Raw genomic sequence first — 24,319 nt, 5'->3', positions numbered from 1 at the left:
GAAAAAGGGCGCGAAATGATTGTTTGCCATTGCTTTCACGGAGGAAGGATTGAGTAACGACATTTACCCAGAATCACCCGCGACACTGTTTTTGCACCATCATGCATTGGGATCTCAACCCAGAATTCCAATGGGCGGGGGAGACTGTGGGAATTATGGGATAGCTATGGAATAGCTACCCACAATGCAACGTTCCAGAAATCGACGCTAGCCTCGGTACATGGACGCACACAGCCGAATTATTGTGCTTTGTGTGGCCTCGTGCACTTGACTTTATACAATCTGTTTTACAAAACCGGTTTATGTAAAATCGGAATAATCCTGTAGTGTAGACATACCCAAAGATAGTCGACTTCAGCTACGCTATTCGCGTAGCTGAACTTGCGTAATTTAGGCTGAACACCCTCCATGCCCCCCGCCGTGTAGACCAGGGCTCAGACAGCAGAGCTGGGTCTGTACTGAAAGCTTCCCAGCCTGATCCTTGCACCACCCACCCTGATGTAATGGATGCAACCTACCTGAGCATTCAGACAGGAGAGCTGTGTTTGTGCTGAAAGCTTCCCAGCCCGATCCCTGTACCACCCACAGTGACGTAATGGATGCAAGTTACCTGAGCACACAACACCAGCATCTTCTCCGTGGTTACAGTTATTCTCTCCCCAAGGCTGAGCCCTGCAGTCGGAGAGAGCAACTTCTGTCCCTGCGCATTGAATGTCATCCAGCCAGATACGGTCTGATCCTCGCCCAAATCGAGCCCCTCCTGGGGCTGATAACGCCGTCCCACAGCCCAGCTGCCTGCATACGACTCCAGCATCCTGTAAGTCCCAGCTGTCATCACACAGAGTTCCCCACTGCTGGTTGTGAAGCACCTCGACCCTCCCAGCGCAGTGACTCCAGCTGTTCACCAGTCTGAGCTGAGCCACTTCTGAGATGCCAGCGTCTGCAAACACTCAAGAGAAGAAACACTCAGGGAAGTTCCTGTGCATCTGATATCTCGTATTCCTGGGGAACATAGCGCCTCCTGCCGACCGATCTAACAGGTCTCTGCACACAACAAATTCCTGTCAAGGGCTCCCCACCACTGAGCAGGCTAATCACTTGGGCAATGTTGAAATCTGCCCACTCCCCTCCCAGCCAACTCTCACCTAGTTCGGCAGACTGGACGGCAGTCTGACCTACTGCTCCCACTAGAGCACTTAAAAAGATCACCCCCTGCACTGCTGGCAGGAACCTCCTGGGGAGCAGATTTACACCCTTACTCCGGCCGCTGGTATTCGCTCCAGTGTGATACTGTCCAGTGCTGCGGGGCAGACGCTGACATAAGCATCTTGGTGATTGGGAGCTGAACACAGTCACCCGTGTTATTAGTGGTTGCCTTAGCCTGACATCAGCATCGAATTTACATGTGTTGACTCCATAGATCCCTGAAAATGTCACCCAGAGTCCAGCCCCCTTAGAACTGCCTGGAGCGCAGGGACGCCTGGCAGGAACCTGTTGTGCACCAGGCTGACAATGGTTCCGACCAGTGCAGAGGCAATGCACACTTCCTACAAGCAGATTGCTCCTGTCCTGAAGCAAACACCTGCCCCTGCAGTTCCTTCTGACTTGCCACGACTGACTTGGCAACATCATTTTCTGGCAGCCGTTGCTGCACTCGTGTCTAGTGCTGCCAGTCCAGTACTAGTCTCAGATGAATGATGGCAGAGCTGGGCTGACAGCTATGTTCTCCCAGAGTGGCAGCAACTCTGGGATAGATAGACTGGTTCTGATGCATTTTCAGAAGCCCTAACATGTATCTGCCCGTTTGCAACCTGGGATGCAGATCCTAGACTAGGCTTAATGGGCCCCTGACTGGACTGCCCGGAGGTACTGCTGCAATGCAGAAACATGGCTTAGCCTGATCTTCTCAGTGTGCCTGTGGGGCAGCAATACAGACGGTCACACATGGTGGAGCAGAGCCCAGTTAGAAGACTGGACCTTAAGGATGCATAGTCTGATGGCTGAACAAGCTAGAGGTAAGCAAGGTCAGAATGAGCTCTCCTCTGACACCTAGTGATGAGCTGGGGAGGGGGAAAGTCTTCAGGACCAGACTGTGTTTACAAGAACACACCCACTCTGCCTAGGTATCCAGCAGACAGAGCTGTGATGGCTGGTTCTGGGTTACAAATTGCTGTAGTACTTGAATGCAGGGATAGTGAAATGTTGTTCTGATTGTCTGAGTAAAGGGCAGCAGAACTGTGCTTAGCCTGCCCTGACTGAGGGGGTCACCCACAACTGAACTGAATCCACTAACCAGGGGGCTCAGACCCCAGACCGCTATCAAGAGTGACAGGGGGTGGAGATGGGTGTTCCTGCTGAGGGGTGTGGGCTCAGTGTAAGAGGTTTAGGCATGGTTTAATCTGCCCCTCAACACTCTTTAAAGATCAAGTTAATTAAGGACAACTAAGTGAAGTCTGCAGATCACAGACCTGTTTCTAATTGGGAACTTAGGGCCACCCAGAGGATTCAGGGGGCCTGGGGCAAAGCAATTTCAGGGGCCCCTTCCACAAAAAAATTGCAATACTATATTCTCGTGGGGGCCCCTGTGGGGCCCAGGGCAAATTGCCCCACTTGCTCCCCTCCACAGGCAGACCTGGGAAAAATAAACCTTCCACATCTCAGCACAAACCCAGTTTTGAGAAAACTTCTTTACAAGGTATCACTGGTTCTCAGCATCAGCTAGTGCTAAAGGGCACTAAAGCTCATTACGGGGTGCACCTCTGAACTTGGGTCTTCACTAACCAAGGACAACCACAGTGAGTGGATGGTGCAGTGGAGAGGGAGAAGGGACGGGCACCTTAAAGGAACTTTTTAGTTGCTGGATTCAAGAACCTGAGGCAAATACACTGCCCAAAATACTCCGGGGTAGGTGTTTTGCTTCATGATTTTATGTTTGTAATCTGTGTGTGTGGCCGTTTCCAAGTTAATGCCGGGGGGTTCCTCCCTTTTATAAAAGGTTTCTTTTTCTGCACTGAGGCTCTGTGCCTGCAAGAGAGAAGCTTTTCCCTGTAGAGAAGCACCCAGGGGGTGGTGTGTAATTGTACCAGGTTCCTGGATGAATGCTCAAGCCGATCTGTGTTATCTTGCTGGAAAGGAACCCGTGGATGTCGAAGCCAGCCCTGGTCGCTTCCGATGTCACTGGCAGAAGGGTTACATAGATATCGACTTGTGACATACATACACAAAAGAAGACTCCCCCTCTGACATGCACCCACTTCTGGGGTAGGACAGAGAAGCTGAGAAACAGGACACGGAAATAAATAGGTGTGTAGGACAGGAAGTGAGGAAGAATTGCATCTCCTGTGTCCAGCTCTTGGGAAGTTACAACTTCAGGACTTATCCCCTGAAATGGAAATCACCAGCACACAGTGATAAGAACCGGACTCTTGAGAAATTGGCCCTGATTTTTCGTCTGAGTGAGTGGCCGCAGGCTCCATTGACACCAAATCTAACAGTGGAAGAGCTACAGTTACCCAGGTCCCAATTGTGCCGCAGAGAAGGAGTCTGCCCAGAGGTAACTAGACGCCAACTGGCAGAGGGCACAGGGATGCCTTGAGTTATACAGGGATCCCCTGGGTGAGATATATGCACAATAACTCCCAATAGGTGGTATGTGAGGTCTCTACCAAGAGCCAGCAGCCCGCTGGTCGACCTAAATGGAGCAAGATGTTTGTTATGGGACACAGTTGACGAGAGATGTAAAATTTAGAATCAGCCCGGAGCTCGCAGCCCCGCCCCCTGACCACACGGCTCTGAGCGGGGCGGAGCTCAGGAGGCCCGCCGGATGGACTGTGCAGCGCCGTGCGGGAACGCTGCTTGTTGCGCTGAGGCTCCAGGAGAGGGGCGAAGGTGGGAGCCTCGGTCGTTCTCTTGGGGGCCCCTGCGGAGCCCGGGGCCTGGGGCAAATTGCCCCACTTGCCCCCACCCCCCGGGCGGCCCTGGCTGGGAGAGCAATACAGCAGTCCACAGACAATATAGGAAGGTTTTGGAGAGTGTTGGGGACAACTTCCTGGTAGAAGGGCTGGAGGAACTGACTAGGGGCCATGCTCCTCTTGACTTGCTGCTTACAAAGAGGGAAAAATTGGTAGGGGAAGTAGAAGCAGATGGCCACCTAGGCAGCAGGGACCATGAGATGGTTGAGCTGAGGATCCTGAGAAAAGGAAAAAAGGAGATGTAGTGGGGTGGTTACTCGCTCCTGCCTTCTGGGGCTTAAAACAACCCAGGAGAGGGCTGTATTTGGGGCAAGAAGCCTGGGCTGATCGGGAGAAAGCAGGCTTAGCTGTGGCCAGATCCCAATCAGAGCCCAGTTGGCCCTATAAAGAGGCTGGGAGCCAGGAGCTCAGGAGAGTCTCCCTCTTCCTGTAGAGGGAGAAGGGTCTGGCTGCAGGGAGCTAGACAAAGTACCTAGAGTGGAGCAGGGCTGGGGAAAGGCAGAGGAGCTGGGGAGCTCCTGCATGGAAAGCCACAGGCTGCGGCCTAGAATAAGGCCAAGAGGTAGTGGGGGTTGCAGGGGGCAGCCCAGGGGTAGCCCAAAGGCAGCAGGTCCAAACCCCTTTGCCTATGATGAGTGGCTGATACTGCAGTCTGCCCCAGTGAACGGGGGCTAGATGGAAACTGGGCAGTAGCCAATACTGAGGCAAAGTGGGGATAGTGGGGTGGAGGTCCCTCTGGGAGGGGGAGACCCAGTTAAAGGGGCACCGGGGTCCTGGGCAGGACATGGGGGCCAGAAGCTGGAAGATGGATCACCAGCCTGCAGAGGGCGCTCCGGATGCTGGAATGAGCTAATTCTCTGAGAGATCAGCAGGAGGCGCTGCCGGGGTGAGTCCGGCCATCTACAGAAGAGTAGCAAAATACAGACCCTGGATTTCAGAAAGCAGTCCCTTAGTGAACTGATCCCCTGGAAGGCTAATATTAAGGGGCAAGGAGTCCAGAACTGCTGCCTGTATTTCAAAGCAGCCTTATTGAGGGCGCAGGACCAAACCATCCCAAAGTGCAGAAAGAATAGCAAACATGGCAGGCAATCAGCTTGGATTAACAGGGAAATCTTCAGTGAGCTTAAACTCAAAAAGGAAGCTTACAAGAAGTGGAAATTTGGACTGTTGACTAGGGAGGAGTATAAAAATATTGCTAGAGCATACAGGGGAGTAATCAGGAAGGCCAAGGCACACCTGGAGTTGCAGCTAGAAAGGGATGTGAAGGGTAACAAGAAGGGTTTCTACAGGTGTGTTAGCAACAAGAAGAAGGTCGGGGAAAGTGTGGGGAAGGCAACATAGTCACATATGATGTGGAAAATCTGAAGTACTCAATGCTTTTTTTGCCTCAGTCTTCACAGACAAGGGGAGCTCCCAGACTGCTGCACTGGGCAACACAGCATGGGGAGTAAGTGAGCAGTGCTCAGTGATTGAAAGAACAGGTTAAATACTATTTAGAAAAGCTGGACATGCACAAGTCCGTGGGTCCATATATAATGCATCCAAGGGAGCTGAGGGAGTTGGGTGACTGATTGCAGACCCATTGGCCATTATCTCTGAAAATTCATGGCTATCAGGTGTGGTCCCAGACAATTGGAAAAAAGGCAAATATAGTGCTCATATTTAAAAAAGAGAACCCAGGGACCTATAGACCAGTCAGACTCACTTCATTCCTGGCAAAATCATGGCGCAGGTCCTCAAGAAATCCATTTTGAAGCACTTGGAGGAGAGGGGGGTGATCAGGAACAGACAACATGAATTCACCAAGGGCAAGTCATGCCTGACCAACCTGATTGCCTTCTATGATGAGATAACTGGCTTTGTGGATATGGGGAAAGCGGTGGATGTGCTATAACTTGCCTTTAGCAAAGCTTTTGATATGGTCTCCCACAGTATTCTTGCCAGCAAGTTAAAAAAGTATGGACTGGATGAATGGACTATAAGGTGGTGTGATAAACTCAGGACAGACAGCTGCAAGGGGAGTGGGGGTAAAAATCAGTCTCAGAGGATTAAAAGGCCTCCTCCCTATCAACTGGGGAGTAACTACAGGTCAATCAGGTTCAGCTGAGAAGGGGTTGCCAAAGTATCAATTAGAATCAGCTGAGAGGGAGCTACCTGAGGTGAATTAGGATCAGCTGATTCCAACTCAGGGTTGCCTGAGACCTTTTTAAACCCTTCCCTGGGAGGAAGGAGAGGGGGAGAGAAGAAGGCCTGCTGCCAGAAGGTTAGGAGCAGCAAGACAGGGAGCCTCACCAGGAGGAGAGGCTGCATTCCCTCCCACAAGAGAGAAAAATAAGCTAAAAAGGACTGGTAAAGAGAAGGAACAGACTCCTCCGGTGCCCCAAAGGGGACCATATTATCCAACCCTGTCTTGCCAGGGCTAAAAGCAGCGGAGGCTGGGGAGACTGAGAAGGTGCCTTGCCACAGTGGATACGAGTCTGGCTAAATTGTCGGGCTCGACGGGTAGTGATCAATGGCTCGATGTCTAGTTGACAGCTGGTATCAAGCGGAGTGCCAAAGGGGTTGGTCCTGGGGCAGGTTTTGTTCAACATCTTTATTAATGATCTGGATGATATTATGGATTGCACCCTTAGGAAGTTCGCAGATCACACTAAACTGGGGTGGGAGAGATAGATATGCTGGAGGGTAGGGATAGGATAGAGAGGGACCTACACAAATTAGAGGATTGGGCCAAAAGAAATCTTATGAGGTTCAACAAGGACAAGTGTGGAGTCCTGAACTTAGGATGGAAGAATCCCATGCACCGCTACAGACTGGGGACAGACTGGCTAAGCAGCAGTTCTGCAGAAAAGGACCTGGGAATTACAGTGGATGAGAAGCTGGATATGAGTCAGCAGTGTGCCTTTCTTGCCGAGAACGCCAATGGCATATTTTGCAGTATTAGTAGGAACCTTGCCAGCAGATGGAGGGAAGTGATTATTCCTCTCTATTTGGCACTGGTGAGGCCACACCTGGAGCACTGCATCCAGTTTTGGGCCCCACACTACAGCAGAGATGTGGACAAATTGGAGAGAGTCCAGAGGAGGGCAATGAAAATGATTACAGGGCTGGGGCACATGACTTACGAGGAGAGGATGAGGGAACTGGGGTTATTTAGTTTGCAGAAGAGAAGAGTAAGGGGGGATTTAATAGCAGCCTTCAACTACCTGAAGGGTGGTTCCAAAGAGGATGGAGCTCGGCTGTTCTCAGCAGTGGCAGATGACAGAACAAGGAGCAATGGTCTCAAGTTGCAGTGGGGGAGATCTAGGTTGGATATTAGGAAACACTATTTCACTAGGAGGGTGGTGAAGCACTGGAATGGGTTACCTAAGGAGGTGGTGGAATCTCCATCATTAGAGGCTTTTAAAGACTGGCTTGACAAAGGCCTGGGTGGGATGATTTAGATGGTGATGGTCTTGCTTTGAGCAGGGGATTGGAATAGATGACCTCCTGAAGTCCCTCATAACCCTAATATTCTATGATTCCATGATTGTAAGGCTCCATTAGGAGTCTTTTTGGTTTCAGTGATCACTAGAGCTGAAATCACCTGCTGGGAGACAGTGTTTCTGCCCAGCTGCTTCAGCACTGAGGTTTCCCCATTAAGAGCTGACAGTCACTGAGAGCGGGGTGGAGCCTCAAGAGAGCGACCTGCAGAGGTCACAGTAGAGGGGCCATGGGCAGCAGAAGGTGAGGGTGAGCAGAGTGGTGAGTGGCTCACAGGGCAGCTGCTACCAGAGCAAGCACCCAGACAGCACAGCGAGCCAGGCGCTCTCCTCCCCGCCCCATGGTGGGAGCTGAACTCACACGGGTGCACCTCTGAACTCTGGCTCTTCACTAACCAAAGACAACCACTGTGAGTGGGGTGCGGTGGAGGGAGAAGGGAGGGGTACTTAAAGGAACTTTTGGTTGCTGGACTTAAGAACCTGAGGGAAAAGACACTGCCCAACCTACTCTGGGGGAGGTGTTTTGCTCATGGTTTTATGTTTCTAAATCCTGTTTTTGGCATCTTCCCTAGTTAATGCTGGGGGGGCTTCCCTCCTTTTATCAAAAAGTTTCTTTTCTGCACTTAGACCCTGTCCTTCCAAGAGAGGAAGCTTTGCCTCGTAGAACACACAGTGGTGTGTAATTGTCCCAGGTTACTGGGTGGGTATTCAAACCATATCTGTGTTATATCAAAGGGAAGGTCCTCCACTTTGGCCTGCAGATCTTTGGGGATACCAGATGCAGACAGCCACAAAGACCTGCGCATCACCACCGCAGTGGTGGCAGTGCAGGCTGCTGTGTCTGCCATGTCCAGGGATGCTTGTAGCACTGTCCTGGACACCAGATGACCTTCGGCAAGGACTGATTTAAAGTCCGCTCTTCTATTCTCTGGGATATGGGAGATAAAATCAAATAGCGTGTTGTAGTTGTCGTAGTCATAGCTTGCGAGGAGAGCGCAGTAATTTGCAATTCTGAATTGCAGAGTGGAGGAAGTGTAAACTTTGCGGCCCAGGAGGTCAAACCGTTTGAGGTCCTTGTCTTGCAGAGTAGGCCAGTATTGTGGCTGCTTTATTGTATGTGTTGCTGCATCCACCACAAGAGAGTTGGGTTGTGGGTGGGAAAATAAGAAATCTACGTCCTTAGCAGGTATATAATATTTACATACAGCCTTTTTGCATGTTGGTGGAATGGAGGCAGAGGTCTGCCATAGAGTGTCAGCTGGTTCCAGGAGGGCTTCATTTATGGGTAGCATGATCTCTGAAGGTGCAGAGGGTTAGAGGATTTTCAGGAGTCTGTGTTGTGTCTCCTGGACTTCCTCTAAAGGAATGTCCTGGCTGAGTGCCGCTCTCTTGAAAAGTTCCTGGAATTGCTTAAAACTGTCCACATTCTGTGGAGGTGGAGGCAGGAGAACTTCATCTGCAGCTGATGGCGAGTTAGGAGCAAGTGATTCAGGGAAAGGTTCATAGCCCACATCTTCGAGGGGCGGTTCAGGAGCTCTAGATGTAGATGGAGGTGGAGATAGAGGTGCAGAACAGACCTGCGGTCTGGTGAAGCATCTGTGAGGAGTAGCAGCAGGGGCTGATCAAGGGTACCGCTGAGGCCAATGCATAGGGTAGGAAAAGTGGGGACCCGCCCATGGGGAGACAAAGTAGGGAAACTGAGGCTGGTTCTTGTGGGGTGACATGCCTTGAGATAGATATGGCTCTGGTGAGGGAGGAAAATCAGGAGGGGAGAACACTGCCTGCTGCTGCATGTCATTCTCACTGTCAGTGAGGGTGGCCAGGTCAGGTGGCAAGAGCGGCTGTTCAAAGAGTGAGCCCTTGGTGTCTAGGAGCGGAGAGTCAGGCTCTGGGGCCATGGAGATGTCAGCTTGATTTAAAAATTGTTGTTGCTCCATGGACTGCGGTGCCGCGGGGCGTGGAGTGTGAGCCGATATCCGCAGCAATTATTGTTTAGCTTTAGTGGGCGCTGCCAGCTGTTTATAGGTGCTCTGCATGGGTTCCCCGTCTGCTGCGGGGGTGATGGTCAGGCTTGATGCTGACGTTCTTGTTGGACTGGGGTGGAACGTTCCACCGCTACTGGGTCCATCCTCGGTGCCGGCGGGACTGGTGCCGAGGAGAGCTTCCCGCTGTGGGAAGTCGGCTCTCTGCTTCTGCACCCTGTGTGAACCGCTGCTGAGGTGCTGGGGAGGTCAGAGGTGCTGGTTTTGGGCACTGTCAGCAGTGGGGGGAGAGATTTCGCTGGAGATCCTTTACCCTTCTGAAGGTCTCTGTGCGGAGAAGTTCGGCCTTCCTGCCTCTTCACTTGAGAGGGTGAACCTGCACTCCTGGTAGGTTCCGACCTAGCAGGGGACCTTGAGGGAGAAGGTTTACTTGTGCCCGTGTCCGTTGGCGGCTGCAGAGATTTCTCCATAAGGAGCATTTTAAGCTGCAAGTCCCTGTCACAGCGAGCCCTGGTTTTCAGACTGGTACAGACTCACCAAAACACTTCACGCACAGTGAGTGTCCGTCAGACCACAGCATAAGCTCCTTGCAGGAGCCACATTTCTTGAAACACAAGGACCCCGGTGTGACAAAGTGGGAATGTTCATAATGTTTTCTCTGAATACTTTGTAGCTGCCTCAGTTTCCCCTATGCAGTTCTTAAGTATCTAGGTGGTGGGAGAAGGGAGTGTGATTATTGCAGAACCTTAGAGGGCAGATGTGATGCTGTCTAGACAGAGAATGGCCGACACTGTGTCTCCTGGCAATTAATGGCCTGGGCCCCTCCTCTAGAAAGGTACCAGCTGAAGATGTTGGAGAACAAAGAGATCAGGTGATCTCCTGGCCCAGGAAAGGGACAAAGGGAGACGAGGGGCTGGACAGTTTCAGTTTGTAGCTGGCTGGGGACATGGGGTGAGGGGCAGAGACAATCTGGCCTCCCTGCCCCCCAAGATGGACCTAACTGAGGGGGTACTGTTGTCTGTACCTGCAAGACCTGTCTTGGTCTGTGTTCCTGTCATCTAAATAAACCTTCTGTTTTACTGGCTGGCTAAGAGTCATGGTGAATCACAGGAAACCGGGGGTGCAGGGCCTTGCCTCCCCCAAACTCCGTGACACCCAGCATCTTGGAACTATGAATGCCTGGGGGGCAGAGTCTCAACGGGAGATGAACATGAAAGAAATGGGGGGGGGACTGTTGTTTTTTTTAAAACTAACAAACTATTCTAAAGAAAGGGAAAGAACTGGGATATTTCTATCTAACTATTTCTATTTTTTTTCCTTCAGTTACCAGGAAAGAAATTCAGCACTGCCCGAGTCCTGTCTCCAGCCAAGGACGGTTGAGAAGGAACTGAGAGGGGGATGCAGGACAAGCGTGCTCAGACAGACCCTAATGATGCCACAAGACAGCAGCTGACAGCTTGCGTCCCGACAAGGCACTGCTACCAAAGATCTCTGGTCAACGATACTGGAAATCACCGTCACGTGGAGTGGAGCACCCACAGTTACAGCACTTGAAGAAGAAATCTTGGCCTTCATTAACCAAGGAAAACCACTGTCATTGGGGTGCGGTGGAGGGAGAAGGGAGGTGCACACTAAAGGAACTTTTGGTTGCTGGACTCAGGAACAGACAATGGTCTGTACCTACAAAGAAAGAGAAGAGGCGACAAGAGCTCCCTTTCACCCAGGAGGTGGCTGACAGCGTTTGTCTCAGGAATAGGAGATCACAGCCAAGCCTGGAGTAAAACCCTGGAAGGACTGTGGGGTGAGCGTTGCTCTAACAAAGAGAAAAGTATCTCATTCAATGAGTCTAGGCTCTAGTCAGCGTGGTATGATTTTATTGGCCATGGAACCATTTCTTTCCAACCCTTCTTGCTACCCCTCGAATCTCTACACTCTGTGAAATCACTTGTACTTGCTGTGACTATAGAATCATAGAATATCAGGGTTGGAAGGAACCTCAGGAGATCATCTAGTCCCACCCCCTGCTCAAAGCAGGACCAAACCTAACTAAATCATCCCAGCCAGGGCTTTGTCAAGCCTGAACTTAAAAACCTCTAAGGAAGGAGATTCCACCACCTCCCTAGGTAACCCATTCCAATATTTCACCACTCTCCTAGTGAAAACGTTTTTCCTAATATCCAACCTAAACTTCCCCCTCTGCAACCTCAGACCATTACTCCTTGTTCTGTCATCTAGTACTATTGAAAACAGTCTAGATCGAGATCTAGAAGGGATCTAGAGCTGTGTGTTGATTAGGGCAGAGATGGGAGGTGGAGCTGGTTACCTTGGGACCCTCTTCCTTTGGGAGCAGCAGATCTGTGACTGCTGTGAATGCCCAGCACGACAGGGAGTGGGTGCTGCAGGGAGACGCTCAGAGGGCCGAGGGGTGAAGTGTGTGTATTGCCAAGGTCTAGAGGGCATTTGCTTGTGTGGCCTTTGGCCAAGGGAGTTAGAGAGCTGCCCCTTAGCAGGCACAGACAAGGCTTCCTCATGCTAGGGGCCCATGACACTGCACTGGAGCATTGGGGCCCGCACATGTGCAAACGGAGAGTGCCCCCTACTGACACCCCCCTACCTGCAGTACAGGCCCTTAGCACCATGCTGGGGCACCGGGGTCAACGCTGATTGAGAGAGGAGAGCTGAGTTGGTGCTGAAAGCTTCCCAGCTCGATCCCTGCACCACCCACAGTGATATAATGGATGCAAATTACCTGAGCACACAACACCAGCATCTTCTCCATGGGTACAGTCATTCTCTCCCCAAGGCCGAGCCCTGCAATCAGAGAGGGCAACTTCTGTCCCTGTGCAGTTCACATCATCCAGCAAGATACGGTCTGATCCTCGCCCAAATCGAGCCCTTCCTGGGGCTGATAACGCCGTCCCACAGCCCAGCTGCCTACACACAACTCCGGCATCCTGTAAGTCCCAGTTGTCATCACACACGGTTCCCCACTGCTGGTTGTGAAGCACTTCGACCCTCCCAGCGCAGCGACTTGGCCCGTTCACCAGTTGGAGCTGAGCCACTTCTGAGATGCCAGCGTCTGCAAACACCCAAGGGAATTAACACTCAGGGAGATTTCTGTGCATCTGATCTCTCCTGTCGCTGGGGAACGTAGCATCTCTTGCCGACGGATCTGACCTGTCTCTGCATACTGCAACTGCCTGTCAAGGGCTACCCACCACTGCCCAGACTAATGCTGAAGTTTGTCCACTCCCCACCCAGCCAGCTCTCACCTAGCTAGGCTGTCACCTAGTTAGGCAGACTGGACGGCAGTCTGATCAACTGCTCCCACTAGAGCACTTAAAAAGATCACCTCCTGCACTGCTGACAGAAACCTCCTGGGGAGCAGATTTACACCCTCACTCCTGGCGCTGGTGTCCTCACCTGCAGGCAGCAACTCTGGGATAGAGACACTGCCGTGCTGATGGATTTTCAGAACCCTAACGTGTATCTGCCCCTTTACAAATTGGGACGCAGATCCTGGACTAGTCTTATTAGGCCCCTGACTGGACTGGCCAGAAGCACTGCTGCAATGCAGAAACGTGGCTTAGCCTGATCTTCTCAGTGTGTCTGTGGGGCAGCAATACAGACAGTCACACGTGGTGGAGCAGAGCTCCGTTACAAGACTGGACCTTGAGGATGCACAGTCCGATGGCTGAACAAGCTAGAGCTTGGGTGGGCAAACTACGGCCCACGGGCCGGATCTGGCCCATCAGAGCTTGGGTCCAGCCCATAGGATTTCCATGAACGTAGTGCCGGGGGGGCCCGCAACTCTACCAGAAGCAGCCAGCATCATGTCCCTGCGGCCCCTGGGTGCAAGAGGGACAACAGATGGCTCCATGCGCTGCCCTCGCCTGTAGGCACCGCCCCCCGCAGGACCCATTGACCAGAAACAGGGGAAGCACAGCCAATAGAAGCATTAGGGGAGGTACCACAGCCGAGGTCAGCGCACAAAGCCCTCTGCCCTCCTCCAGGGGCCGCAGGGACACGCCGCCGGCCACTTGTGGGAGCAGTGCAACACAGCGCGGAGCCAGGGCAAGCAGGGAGCCTGCCGTGGCTCTGGTGCGTGCCGCTGACACCCCAGAGCCACTCCAGGTAAGTGGCCGTCAGCCAGAGCCCACAGCCTGAACCCCCACCTCACCCTGCCTGCACCCCAACCCCCTGCTGCATCCACACTCCTCCTGCACCCCAACCCCCTGCCCTCAGCTCGTTGCCACACCCTACAACCGTCCTGCATCCCAACCCCCTGCCCTGAGTCCCCTCTGAACCCACGCTCCTCCTGTGCCCCAACCCACTGCCCTGAACATCCTGATATACTTCACACCCCTCCAGCACCAAACCCCCTGCCCCAGCCCTGCATTTATGGCCCTGCATCCAATTTCCCCATCCAGATGTGGCCCTCAGGACAAACACTTTGCCCACCCTGAGATAGAGGTAAGCAAAGTGGGAATGAGCTCTCCCCTGACAGCTAGTGATAAGCTGGGGAGGGGGAAAGGCTTCAGGACCAGAGTGTGTTTACAAGAACACACCCACTCTGCCTAGGTATCCAGCAGACAGAGATGCGTTGGCTGATGCTAGTTACAAATCACTGTAGTACTTGAATACAAGGTAGTAAAATATTGTTGTCCTGATTGTCTGAGTAAAGGGCAGCAGAACTGTACTTAGCCTGCCCTGACTGGGGGGGTCACCCACAACTCAACTGAACTCACTAACCAGGGGGCTCAGATACCAAACCCCTATCAAGAGTGAGAGGGGGTGGAGATGGGTGTTCCTGCTGAGGGGTGTGGGCTCTGTGTAAGAGGTCTAAGCACGGTTCAATCTGCCCCTCACCACTCTTCAAAGATACAGTTAATTAAGGCTCCATTAGGAGTCTTTTTGGTTTCAGTGATCACCAGAGCTGAAATCACCTGCTGTGAGACAGCGTTTCTGCCCAGCCTGCTTCAGCACTGAGGGTTCCCCACTAAGAGCTGACAGTCACTGAGAGCTGGGTGGAGCCTCAAGAGAGCGACCTGCAGAGGTCACAGTGGAGAGGCCGGGGGCAGCAGAAGGTGAGGGCCAGCAGAGTGGTGAGAGGCTCACAGGGCAGCTGCTACCATAGCAAGCATCCAGACAGCAGAGCGAGCCAGGCACTCTCCTCCCTGCCCCCATGGTAGGAGCTGAACTCACACAGGTGCACCTCTGAACTCTGGGTCTTCATTAACCAAGGACAACCACAGTGAGTGAGATGCAGTGGAGGGAGAACGGAGGGGCATCTTAAAGGAACTTTTCGATGCTGGACTCTAGAACCTGAGGCAAAAGACACTGCCCAAAATACTCCGGCGTAGGTGTTTTGCTCATGGTTTTATGTTTATAAATCCTGATGTGGCATTTTCCCAAGTTAATGCCGGGGGGATTCAAACCTTTTATAAAAAAAGTTTCTTTTCTTGCAAGAGGATAAGCTTTCCCTTGTAGAAGCACCCAGGGAGTGGTGTGTAATTGTACCAGGTTACTGGGTGGATGCTCAAGCCAGATTTGTGTTATATTGCTGAAAAGGAAACTGGCCCTGGTTGCTTCCGACACCACCGGCAGAATATCGACTTGTAACATACACAAAAGAAGACTTGTAACATAAATATAGACTTGTAACATACACAAAAGAAGAATACTCCTCCCACTGACATGCAGCCACTTCTGGGGTAGGACAGGGCAATTGAGAAACAGGACAGGGAAATATGTAGGCTGTGTAGGGCAGGAAGTGAGGAAGAATTGCGTCTCCTGTGTCCAGCTCTTGGGGAAGTTACAACTTCAGGACTAATTCCCTAAAATGCAAATCCACCAGAACGCAGTCATTAGGAACCGGACTCTTGAGAAATTGGCCCTGGATTTTTAGTTTGAGTGAGTAGCTCCAGGCTCCATTGACACCAAATCCAACCACTGGAAGCTGCAGTTCCCCAGGTCCCCATTGTGCCAAAGAGGGAGACTGGCTCAGAGATAACTAACTGCCAACTGGCAGAGGACACAGGGATGCCTAGAGTTATACAGGGATCCCCTGGGGGAGATATATGCACAATAGCTCACCAAAGGTGGCATGTGAGGTCTCTATCAAGAACCAGCAGCCCACTGGTTGACCTAACGGAGGCAAGATATTTGGATGGGACATAGTTGAGGAGAGATGTAAAATGGAGAATATGAGGTTCCAGAAGTGTTGAAGTGAAGCTTGTCACCTGCGCCATGGCAATCCCTTCGGCTGAGCCAAACGCAACATAGAACAAAGCACAGCCGGAGACAGGCTATATTCACTGTATGGGCCCAATAGAGGCCTGAGAACTAATAAAGACAAAGGACCCACAGCACAAGTCTCTGAAGAGAGACCGGCTCTGGGAAGGGACAATGGTCCGTACCTACAAAGAAAGAGGAGAGGGGACAAGAGCTCCCTTTCACCCAGGAGGCAGCTGATAGCTGTGATCTCATTCCTGAGACAAACACTAAGCCTGGAGTAAAACCCTGGAAGGACTGTGGGGTGAGCGTTGCTCTACCAGACAGAAAAGTATCTCATTCAGTGAGTCTAGGCTCTAGTCAACATGGTATGATTTCATTGGCCATGGAACAATTTCTTTCCAAGCCTTCTCCTTCCTACCCCTCAAACCTCTACACTCTGTGAAATCTCTTGTCTTTGGTGTGACTATGAAGGGATCCAGAGCTGTGTGTTGATTGGGGCAGAGATGGGAGGAGGACCTGGTTACCTTGGGACCGTGGTCCCTTGGGAGCAGCAGATCTGTGACTGCTATGAATGCCCAGCCAGAGAAGGACTGGGTGCTGCAGAGGGACGCTCGGAGGCCTGAGGGGTGAAGTGTGCCTACTGCCAACCTGGAGATAGGTCACCCCCTCCCCAAGGCCTAGAGGGAATGGTTTGTGTGGTTTGTAGCCAAGGGAGTCGGGGAGCTACCCCCAGCAGGCACAGACAAGGCTTCCTCATGCTAGGGGCCCCCTACTGACACTCTCCTACCTTCAGTACAGGCCCTTAGCACCATGCTGGAGCAATGGGGTTAGCACTGACTCAGACAGGAGAGCTGGGTCTTTGCTGAAAGCTTCCCAGCCTGATCCCTGCACCACCCACAGTGACATGATGGATGCAAGTTACCTGAGCACTCAACACCTGCATCTTCTCCATGGGTACAGTTATTCTCTCCCCAAGGCCGAGCCCTGCAACTGGAGAGGGCAACTTCTGTCCCTGCGCAGTTGATGTCATCCAGCCAGACCTGGTCTGACCCTCGTCCAAATCGAGCCCCTCCTGGGGCTGATAACGCCGTCCCACAGCCCAGCTGCCTGCATACGACTCCAGCATCTTGTAAGTCCCAGCTGTCATCACACACAGTTCCCCACTGCTGGTTGTGAAGCACCTCGACTCTCCCAGCACAGCGACTCCTGCTGTTCACCAGTCGGATCTGAGCCACTTCTGAGATTTCAGCATCTGCAAACACCCCAGGGAAGAAACACTCAGGGAGCTTCCTGTGCATCTGATCTCTCTTGTTACTGGGGAACGTAGCATCTCCTGCTGGCGGATCTGACCAGTCTCTGCACACAGCAACTGCCTGTCAAGGGCTCCCCACCGCTGACCAGACTAATCACTTGGGCAATGCTGAAGTTTGTCCACTCCCCTCCCAGCCAGCTGTTACTGTAGGCACCAACTTTCCAGGGCGCCAGTGGGTGCTCACACACCCCGACCCTTGGGCTGACTCCACCCTTTACTCACTCCTGCCCCGCCCCCAATCCAACCCCTTCCCCAAAGTCCCTGCCCCAACTCCACACCCTCCCTGCCCGTATTGGACCCCTTCCCCAAATCCCCACCCTGGCCCCGCCTCTTTCCCAAGCAAGCTGCGTTCTCTCCCCGCCCCACTCCCTTCCAGCTGCAAGAAACAGCTGTATTGCAGCGCAAGCACTGGGAGCTAGGGGAGAAAAAACAGGCATGCGGTGCGCTCAGGGGAGGAGGCAGAGGTGAGCTGGGCCAGGGGGCACCCCGGAGCACCAACGGAGTTGGCACCTATGGCTGTCACCTAGCTTGGCCGTCACCTAGTTAGGCAGACTGGACTGTAGTCTGACCTACTGCTCCCACTAAAGCACTTTAAAAGATCACCCCCCGCACTGCTGGCAGGAGCCTCCTGGGGAGCAGATTTACACCCTCACTCCTGGCGCTGGTATTTGCTCCACTGCGATAAAGTGCAGTGCTGGGGGGCAGACGCTCGCATTAGCATCTCGGTGATTGGGAGCTGAACACAGTCACCAAAGTCATTCGTGGGTGCCTTAGCCTGACTTCAGCATCGAATTTACATCTGTTGGCTCCAGGGCTCCCTGAAAATGTCACCCAGAGTCCATCCCCCTTAGAACTGCCTGGAGCGCAGGGACGCCTGGCAGGAAACCGCTGTGCACCAGGCTGACAATGGTTCCGACCAGTGCAGAGGCAATGCACACTTCCTACAAGCAGATCGGGCCCTCCCAAAGCAAACACCTGCCCCTGCGGTTCCTGCTGACTTGCCACAACTGACTTGGTAACATCATTTTCTGGCAGCCGTTGCTGCACTCATGTCTAGTGCTGCCAGCCCAGTACCAGTCTCAGATGAATGATGGCAGAGCTGGGCTGACAGCTGTGTCCTCACACAGGGGGAGCAACTCTGGGATAGAGAGACTGGCGTGCTGATGGATTTTCAGAACCCCTAACTTGTATCTGCCCATTTAGAACCAGGGACGCAGATCCTGGACTAGGTTTAATGGGCCTCTGACTGGACTGGTCACAGGAACTGCTGCAATGTAGAGATTTCGCTTAGCCCAATCTTCTCACTGTGCCTGTGGGGCAGCAATACAGACAGTCACAGGTGGTGGAGCAGAGCCCCGTTACAAGACTTGAGGATGCACAATCAGATGAGTGAACAAACTAGAGGTGAGCGAGGTCAGAATGAGCTCTCCCCTGACAGCTCTGTGAAATCACTTGTCCTTGGTATCACTATGAAGGGATCTGGAACTGTGTCTTGATTCAGGCAGAAATGAGAGGTGGAGCTGGTCCCCTTGGGACCCTGTTCCTTTAGGTGTATCAGACCTGTGACTCCTCTGAATGCCCAGGAGCACAGGATCTGGGTACTGCAGGAGGGCCGAGGAGTGAAGTGTGCCTATTGCCACCTGGAGAAAGGTCACCCCCCAACACAAAGCCTAGAGGGCACGGCTTGTATGGCTTGTGGCCAAGGGAGTCAGAGAGCTGTCCCCCAGGGGGCACAGACAAGGCTTCCTCATGCTATGGGCCCATGGCACCACACTAGGGCATTAGTGCCAGCACAATTGTAAAGGGAGATGCCCCGTACTGACACCCCCCTACCTGCAGCACAGGCCCTGTAGCACCGCACTAGGGCACTGGGGCCAGCACTGACTTCAAGGGGAGAGCATGAGCCTCCCCTACTGAGCCCACACACTACTCCCTGCAGCACAGACCCATAGAACCGCACAGGGGAATTAGGGTCAGCACAGACTGAGAGGAGAGCGCTCCCTACTGGAACCTCCATATTGCTCCCTGAAGCACAGGCACCAAGCATCATGCTGGGGTCAGCACTGGCTGTGAGGGGACAAGGCCCCATAATGAGCTTCCCAGCCTGCTTCCTGCAACACATATGGTGGTAGATGAGAGTTACCTGAGCACACAACACCGGCATCTTCTCCGTGGTTACAATTATTGTCTCCCCAAGGCCTAGCCCTGCAATCAGAAAGGGCAGCTTCGGTCCCTGCGCAGTTGACATCATCCAGCCAGATACGGTCAGATCCTTGCCCAAATCGAGCCTCTCCTGAAGCTGATGATGCCGTCCCACAGCCCAGCTGCCTGCACACGACTCCAGCATCAGTTATGTCCCAGCTGTCATCACACACGGTTCCCCACTGCTGGTTGTGAAGCACCTCAACCCTCCCAGCGCAGCGACTCGGGCTGTTCACCAGTCGGAGCTGAGCCACTTCTGAAATGCCTGAATGTTGAAACACCCCAAGGGAATAAACACTCAGGGAGTTTCCTGTGCATCTGATCACTAGTGTCACTGATGAATTTAGGGCCTCCCACTGATGGGTCTGAACAGCCTCTGCAGCAGCCTGTTAGGGGTTCACTCTCTGTCAATTAATCACAGTAACTCATGAGATTAACTCAAAAAATTAATTGTGATTAAAAAAAAAATTTTCAATTAATTGCAGTTTTAATCACACTGTTAAACAATAGAATACCAATTGAAATATATTGAATATTTTGGATGTTTATCTATGTTTTCAAATATATTGATTTCAGTTACAACACAGAATACAATGTGTACAGTTCTCACTTTATATTATTACTGTTGAAGTTGTTTAATCCGGTATGTTGGGGGAATGGGGGATGCAGGTAAATGAAAATTGCCGGTTAACTAAGAGGCAGGGAGTTTGGGTGCGGCAGGGAGTGCGGGGCTGGGGGTTGGGTTGCGGGAGGGGGCTCAGGACAGGCAGTTGAGGTGCAGTATAAGGTGCAGTGTGCCAGATCCGGTGGCCACTCACCTCGGGCAGCTCCCCACAAGTGGCTACTTGTCCCAGCTGCTCCTAGGGGGGAAGAGAGGCAGGCAGCTTGGCGCTCTCCCTCCTTCCACAGGTGCTGCCCCCACAGCTCCCGTTGGCCATAGTTCCCAGCCCATGGGACCTGTGCAGCCAGCACTGGGTGGGCACAGCACGCAGAGCAGCCTAAAGCACCTCCGGGTAGGAGTAGCCAGAGACCAGGACAGGAAGCTGCTTGAGAAGAGCCATCCAAGGTGAGCAGCCCCCAGATCCTACACCCTACACTCACTCCCACCTCCTAAGCCCCCTCCCACACCCAAGTCCATGTCAGAGCCCATGCTCCACACCCTGTTCTGCGCCTCAACACCCTGCCAGCCCCACACCAGCTGGACTATAAACTGGCATTTCAATGAAGATCAGAAATACCAACTTATAGAGCTTTCCAGCTGGTGAAGTGCCAGAAAAAAAAAGCTTTTACTGTATTTTGGATTACAAATATTTGCACTGTAAAAGTGGTAAAAGAAATAGTATTTTGCAATTCACCTCATACAAGTACTGTAGTGCAATCTCTATATTGTGAAAGTGCAACTTACAAATGTTGATTTTTTTCGTTACATAACTGCACTCAAAAAAAAAATGTAAAATTTAGAGCCTACATAGCCTCTCAGTCTTACTTCTTGTTCAGGCAATCGCTCAGACAAACAAGTTTGTTTACATTTACGAGAGATAATACTGCCTGCTTCTTATTTGCAATGTCACCCAAAAGTGAGAAGAGGCGTTCGCATGGCACTTTTCCAGGCTGCATTGCAAGGTATTCCCATGCCAGATATGCTAAATTTTCACATGCCCCTTCATGCTTCAGCCACCATTCCAGACGACATGCTTCCATCATGATGATGCTCGTTAAAAAAGTAATGTGTTGATTTAATTTGTGACTGAAATCCTTGAGGTGGAATTGTGTATCTCTTGCTATGTATTTTACTTGCCTTCTGCCATATCTTTCATGTTACAGTAGTCTCGGATGATGACCCAGCACGTTTTCGTTTTAATAACACTTTCACTGCAAATATCATAAAATGCAAAGAAGGTACCAATGTGAGATTTCTAAAGCTAGCTACAGCACTCAACCCAAGATTTAAGAATCTGAAATGACTTCCAAAATCTGAGAGGGACAAGGCATGGAGCATGCTTTCAGAAGTCTTAAAAGAGCAACATTTCAATGCAGAAATTACAGAACCTGAATCACCAAAAAAGAAAATCAACTTCCTGCTGGTTGCATGTGACTCAGATGATGAAAATGAACATTTGTAGGTCTGCGCTGCTTTAGTTGGTTATCGAGCAGAACCCATCATCAGCATGGATGCATGTCCTCTGGAATGGTGGTCGAAGCATGAAGAGACGTAGAAATTTTTAGCACATCTGGCACATAAATATGTTGCTACACCAGCTACAACAGTGCTCTGTGAATGCCTGTTCTCACTTCCAGGTAACATTGTAAACAAGAACCAAGCAGCATTATCTCCTGCAAATGTAAACAAACTTGTCTGTCTGAGCGATTGGCTGAACAAGATGTAGGATTCAGTGGACTTCTACAATCTCAAATTTTACATTATTTTATTATTGATTGCAGTTATTCTTTGTAAATCATTCTACATTTGTAAGTTCAACTTTCCTGATAAGGAGCTGGCACTACAGTACTTGTATGAGGTGAATTGAAAATACTATTTCTTGTGTTTCTTTTTTACAGTGAAAACATTTGTAATCAAAAATAAATATAAAGTGATCACTGTACACTTTGTATTCTGTGTTGTAATTGAAATCAATATATTTGAAAATGTAGAAAACATCCCAAAAAATTGAAATAAATGGTATTCTATTATTGTATAAAGGGGTGATTAATTTTGTGATTAATCATGATTAATTATTTCTCTCATAATTAATCACTATTATTTTTTGAGTAACTTGACAGTCCTACTCCTCACCACCACCATGCAGCCACCTGTGGGGTGGAACAGGGTAGATGAGAGACAGGGCACAGAAACTCATGCGCCGTGTAGGAGAAGAAGTGAGGAAGAACCCTGTCACCAGTCACAACAGTGGGGCAAATTACAGGTTCAGGGGTAATTAGCTGAAATGGAAATCACCTGGAGTGACATGGATAGGAACCCCACACTTCATACAGGGATCCCTGAGTGGCTGCAGGATCCATTCAACTTCAAATCCCACAAATGGGATCTACGGTTACACAGCGCCCCACTGTGCTGTAGTGGGGCAGGGGGATCACAGCTATCAGTGACAGGGAGGGTCATAGAATCATAGAATATTAGGGTTCGAAGAGACCTCAGGAGGTCATCAGGACCAACCCCAACTAAATCATCCCGCCAAGGGTTTATCAATCCAGACCTTAAAAACCTCTAAGGATGGAGATTCCACCACCTCCCTAGGTAACCCATTCCAGTGCTTCACCACAGAGGCACCACAGAGGCTGCTTAACCACAGAGGGTCTCTCACAGAGGCACATGTACTTCTCCCTCCAGTGCAGGCCCTAAGTGCTGTGCTGGGGCACTGGAGCCAGCATTGACTGGGAGGGCAGAGCGCCCCCTACTGAGCCCCCATCCCGCTCCCTGCAGCACAGGCATGTAGAACTGTGTGGGGAAATGGGGTCCCTACTGACACTACGGGAACAGCGACACTTACTGTGACCCCGAACCAGCTCCCTGAACCTGCAGTACAAGCCCTTAGCAGCATACTGGGGTCAGCCGTGACTCAGACAGCAGAGCTGTGCTGAAAGATTCCCATCCCGATCCCTGCACCACCCACAGTGATATGATGGATGCAAGTTACCTGAGCACACCACACCGGCATCTTCTCCGTGGTTACAGTTATTCTCTCCCCATGGCCGAGCCCTGCAACTGGAGAGGGCAACTTCTGTCCCTGTACAGTTCACATCGTCCAGCCAGATAGGGTCAGATCCTTGTCCAAAGTGACCCCCTCCTGGGGCTGATAACGCCGTCCCACAGCCCAGCTGCCTGCACACGACTCCGGCATCCTGTAAGCCCCAGCTGTCATCACACACGGTTCCCCACTGCTGCTTGTGAAGCACTTCGACCCTCCCAGCGCAGCGACTCGGGCCATTCGCCAGTCGGAGCTGAGCCACTGCTGAGATGCCTGAGTCTGCAAACACCCAAAGGAAGAAACATTCAGGGAGGTTCCTGTGCATCTGATCTCTCGTGTCGCTGGGGAATGTAGCGCCTCTGTCCAGTCTCTGCACACAGCAATTGCCTGTCAGGGTCTCCTTACCACTGACCAGGCTAATCACTTCGGCAATGTTGAAGTTTGTCCACTCCCCTCCCAGCCAGCTCTCACCTAGTTAGGCTGTCATCTAATTAGGCAGACTGGATGGCAGTCTGACCTACTGCTCCAACTAGAGCACTTAAAAAGATCAACCCCCGCACTGCTGGAAGGAACCTCCTGGGGAGCTGATTCACACCCTCACTCCTGGAGCTGGTATTCGCTCCACTATGATACTGTGCAATGCTGCGGAGCAGATGCTGACATGAGAATCTTGGTGACTGGGAGCTGAACACAGTCACCCGTGTCATTAGTGGTTGCCTTAGCCTGACATCAGAATTGCATTTACATGAGTTGGCTCCATAGCTCCCTGAAAACCTCACCCAAAGTCCATCCCCCTTAGAATTGCCTGGAGCACAGTGAAGCCTGGCAGGAACCTGCTGCTCACAAGGCTGACAATGGTTCTGACCAGTGCAGAGGCAATGCACACTTCCTACAAGTAGATCGACCCCCTCCTGAAGCAAACACCTGCCCCTGCGGTTCCTCCTGACTTGCCACGACTGATTGGTAACATCGTTTTGTGGCAGCCATTGATGCACTCGTGTCTAGTGCTGCCAGCCCAGTACCGGTCTCAGATGAATGATGGCAGAGCTGGGCTGACAGCTGTGTCCTCACACTGGGATAGAGGCTGCCATACTGATGGATTTTGAGAAGCCCTAACTTGTAATTTGCCCATTTACAACCTGGGATACAGATCCTGGACTAGGCCAGAGGAATTGCTGCAATGCAGAAACATGGCTTAACCTGATCTTCTCAGTGTGCCTGTGGAGCACCAATACAGACAGTCACAGGTAGTAGAGCAGAGCCCCGTTAGAAGACTGGAGATTGGCGATGCACAGTCAGAACAAGCTACAGGTAAGCAGGGTCTGAATGAGCTCTCCCCTAACAGCTAGTGATGAGCTGGGGAGGGGGAAAGGCTTCAGTACCAGATTGTATTTACATGAACACACCCACTCTGCCTAGGTATCCA

At 51.7% G+C, this 24,319-nt stretch overlaps 2 protein-coding genes across 2 annotated transcripts in view; one reads left to right on the top strand and one right to left on the bottom strand.

Moving 5' to 3' along the window:
- LOC116835240 (scavenger receptor cysteine-rich domain-containing protein DMBT1-like) overlaps positions 1-24,319 on the top strand; it is a 633,172-nt gene that overhangs the window by 340,979 nt on the left and 267,874 nt on the right. The gene's annotated exons all lie outside the window — the stretch shown is intronic.
- Positions 1-24,319, bottom strand: part of LOC116835294 (scavenger receptor cysteine-rich type 1 protein M160-like) — a 225,170-nt gene that overhangs the window by 184,632 nt on the left and 16,219 nt on the right. Inside the window, 5 exon segments of the mRNA XM_075071406.1 lie at positions 611-940; positions 12,185-12,514; positions 16,595-16,924; positions 19,128-19,451; positions 22,843-23,166. Of these exon segments, the coding sequence (XP_074927507.1) occupies positions 611-940; positions 12,185-12,514; positions 16,595-16,924; positions 19,128-19,451; positions 22,843-23,166 (1,638 nt within the window).

This window comes from Chelonoidis abingdonii, chromosome 11, assembly GCF_003597395.2.
Source record: "Chelonoidis abingdonii isolate Lonesome George chromosome 11, CheloAbing_2.0, whole genome shotgun sequence".
Lineage (NCBI taxonomy): Eukaryota > Metazoa > Chordata > Testudines > Testudinidae > Chelonoidis > Chelonoidis abingdonii.
The sequence above is the reverse complement of the archived record's forward strand: the minus strand, read 5'-3'. Positions and strand labels throughout refer to the sequence as shown.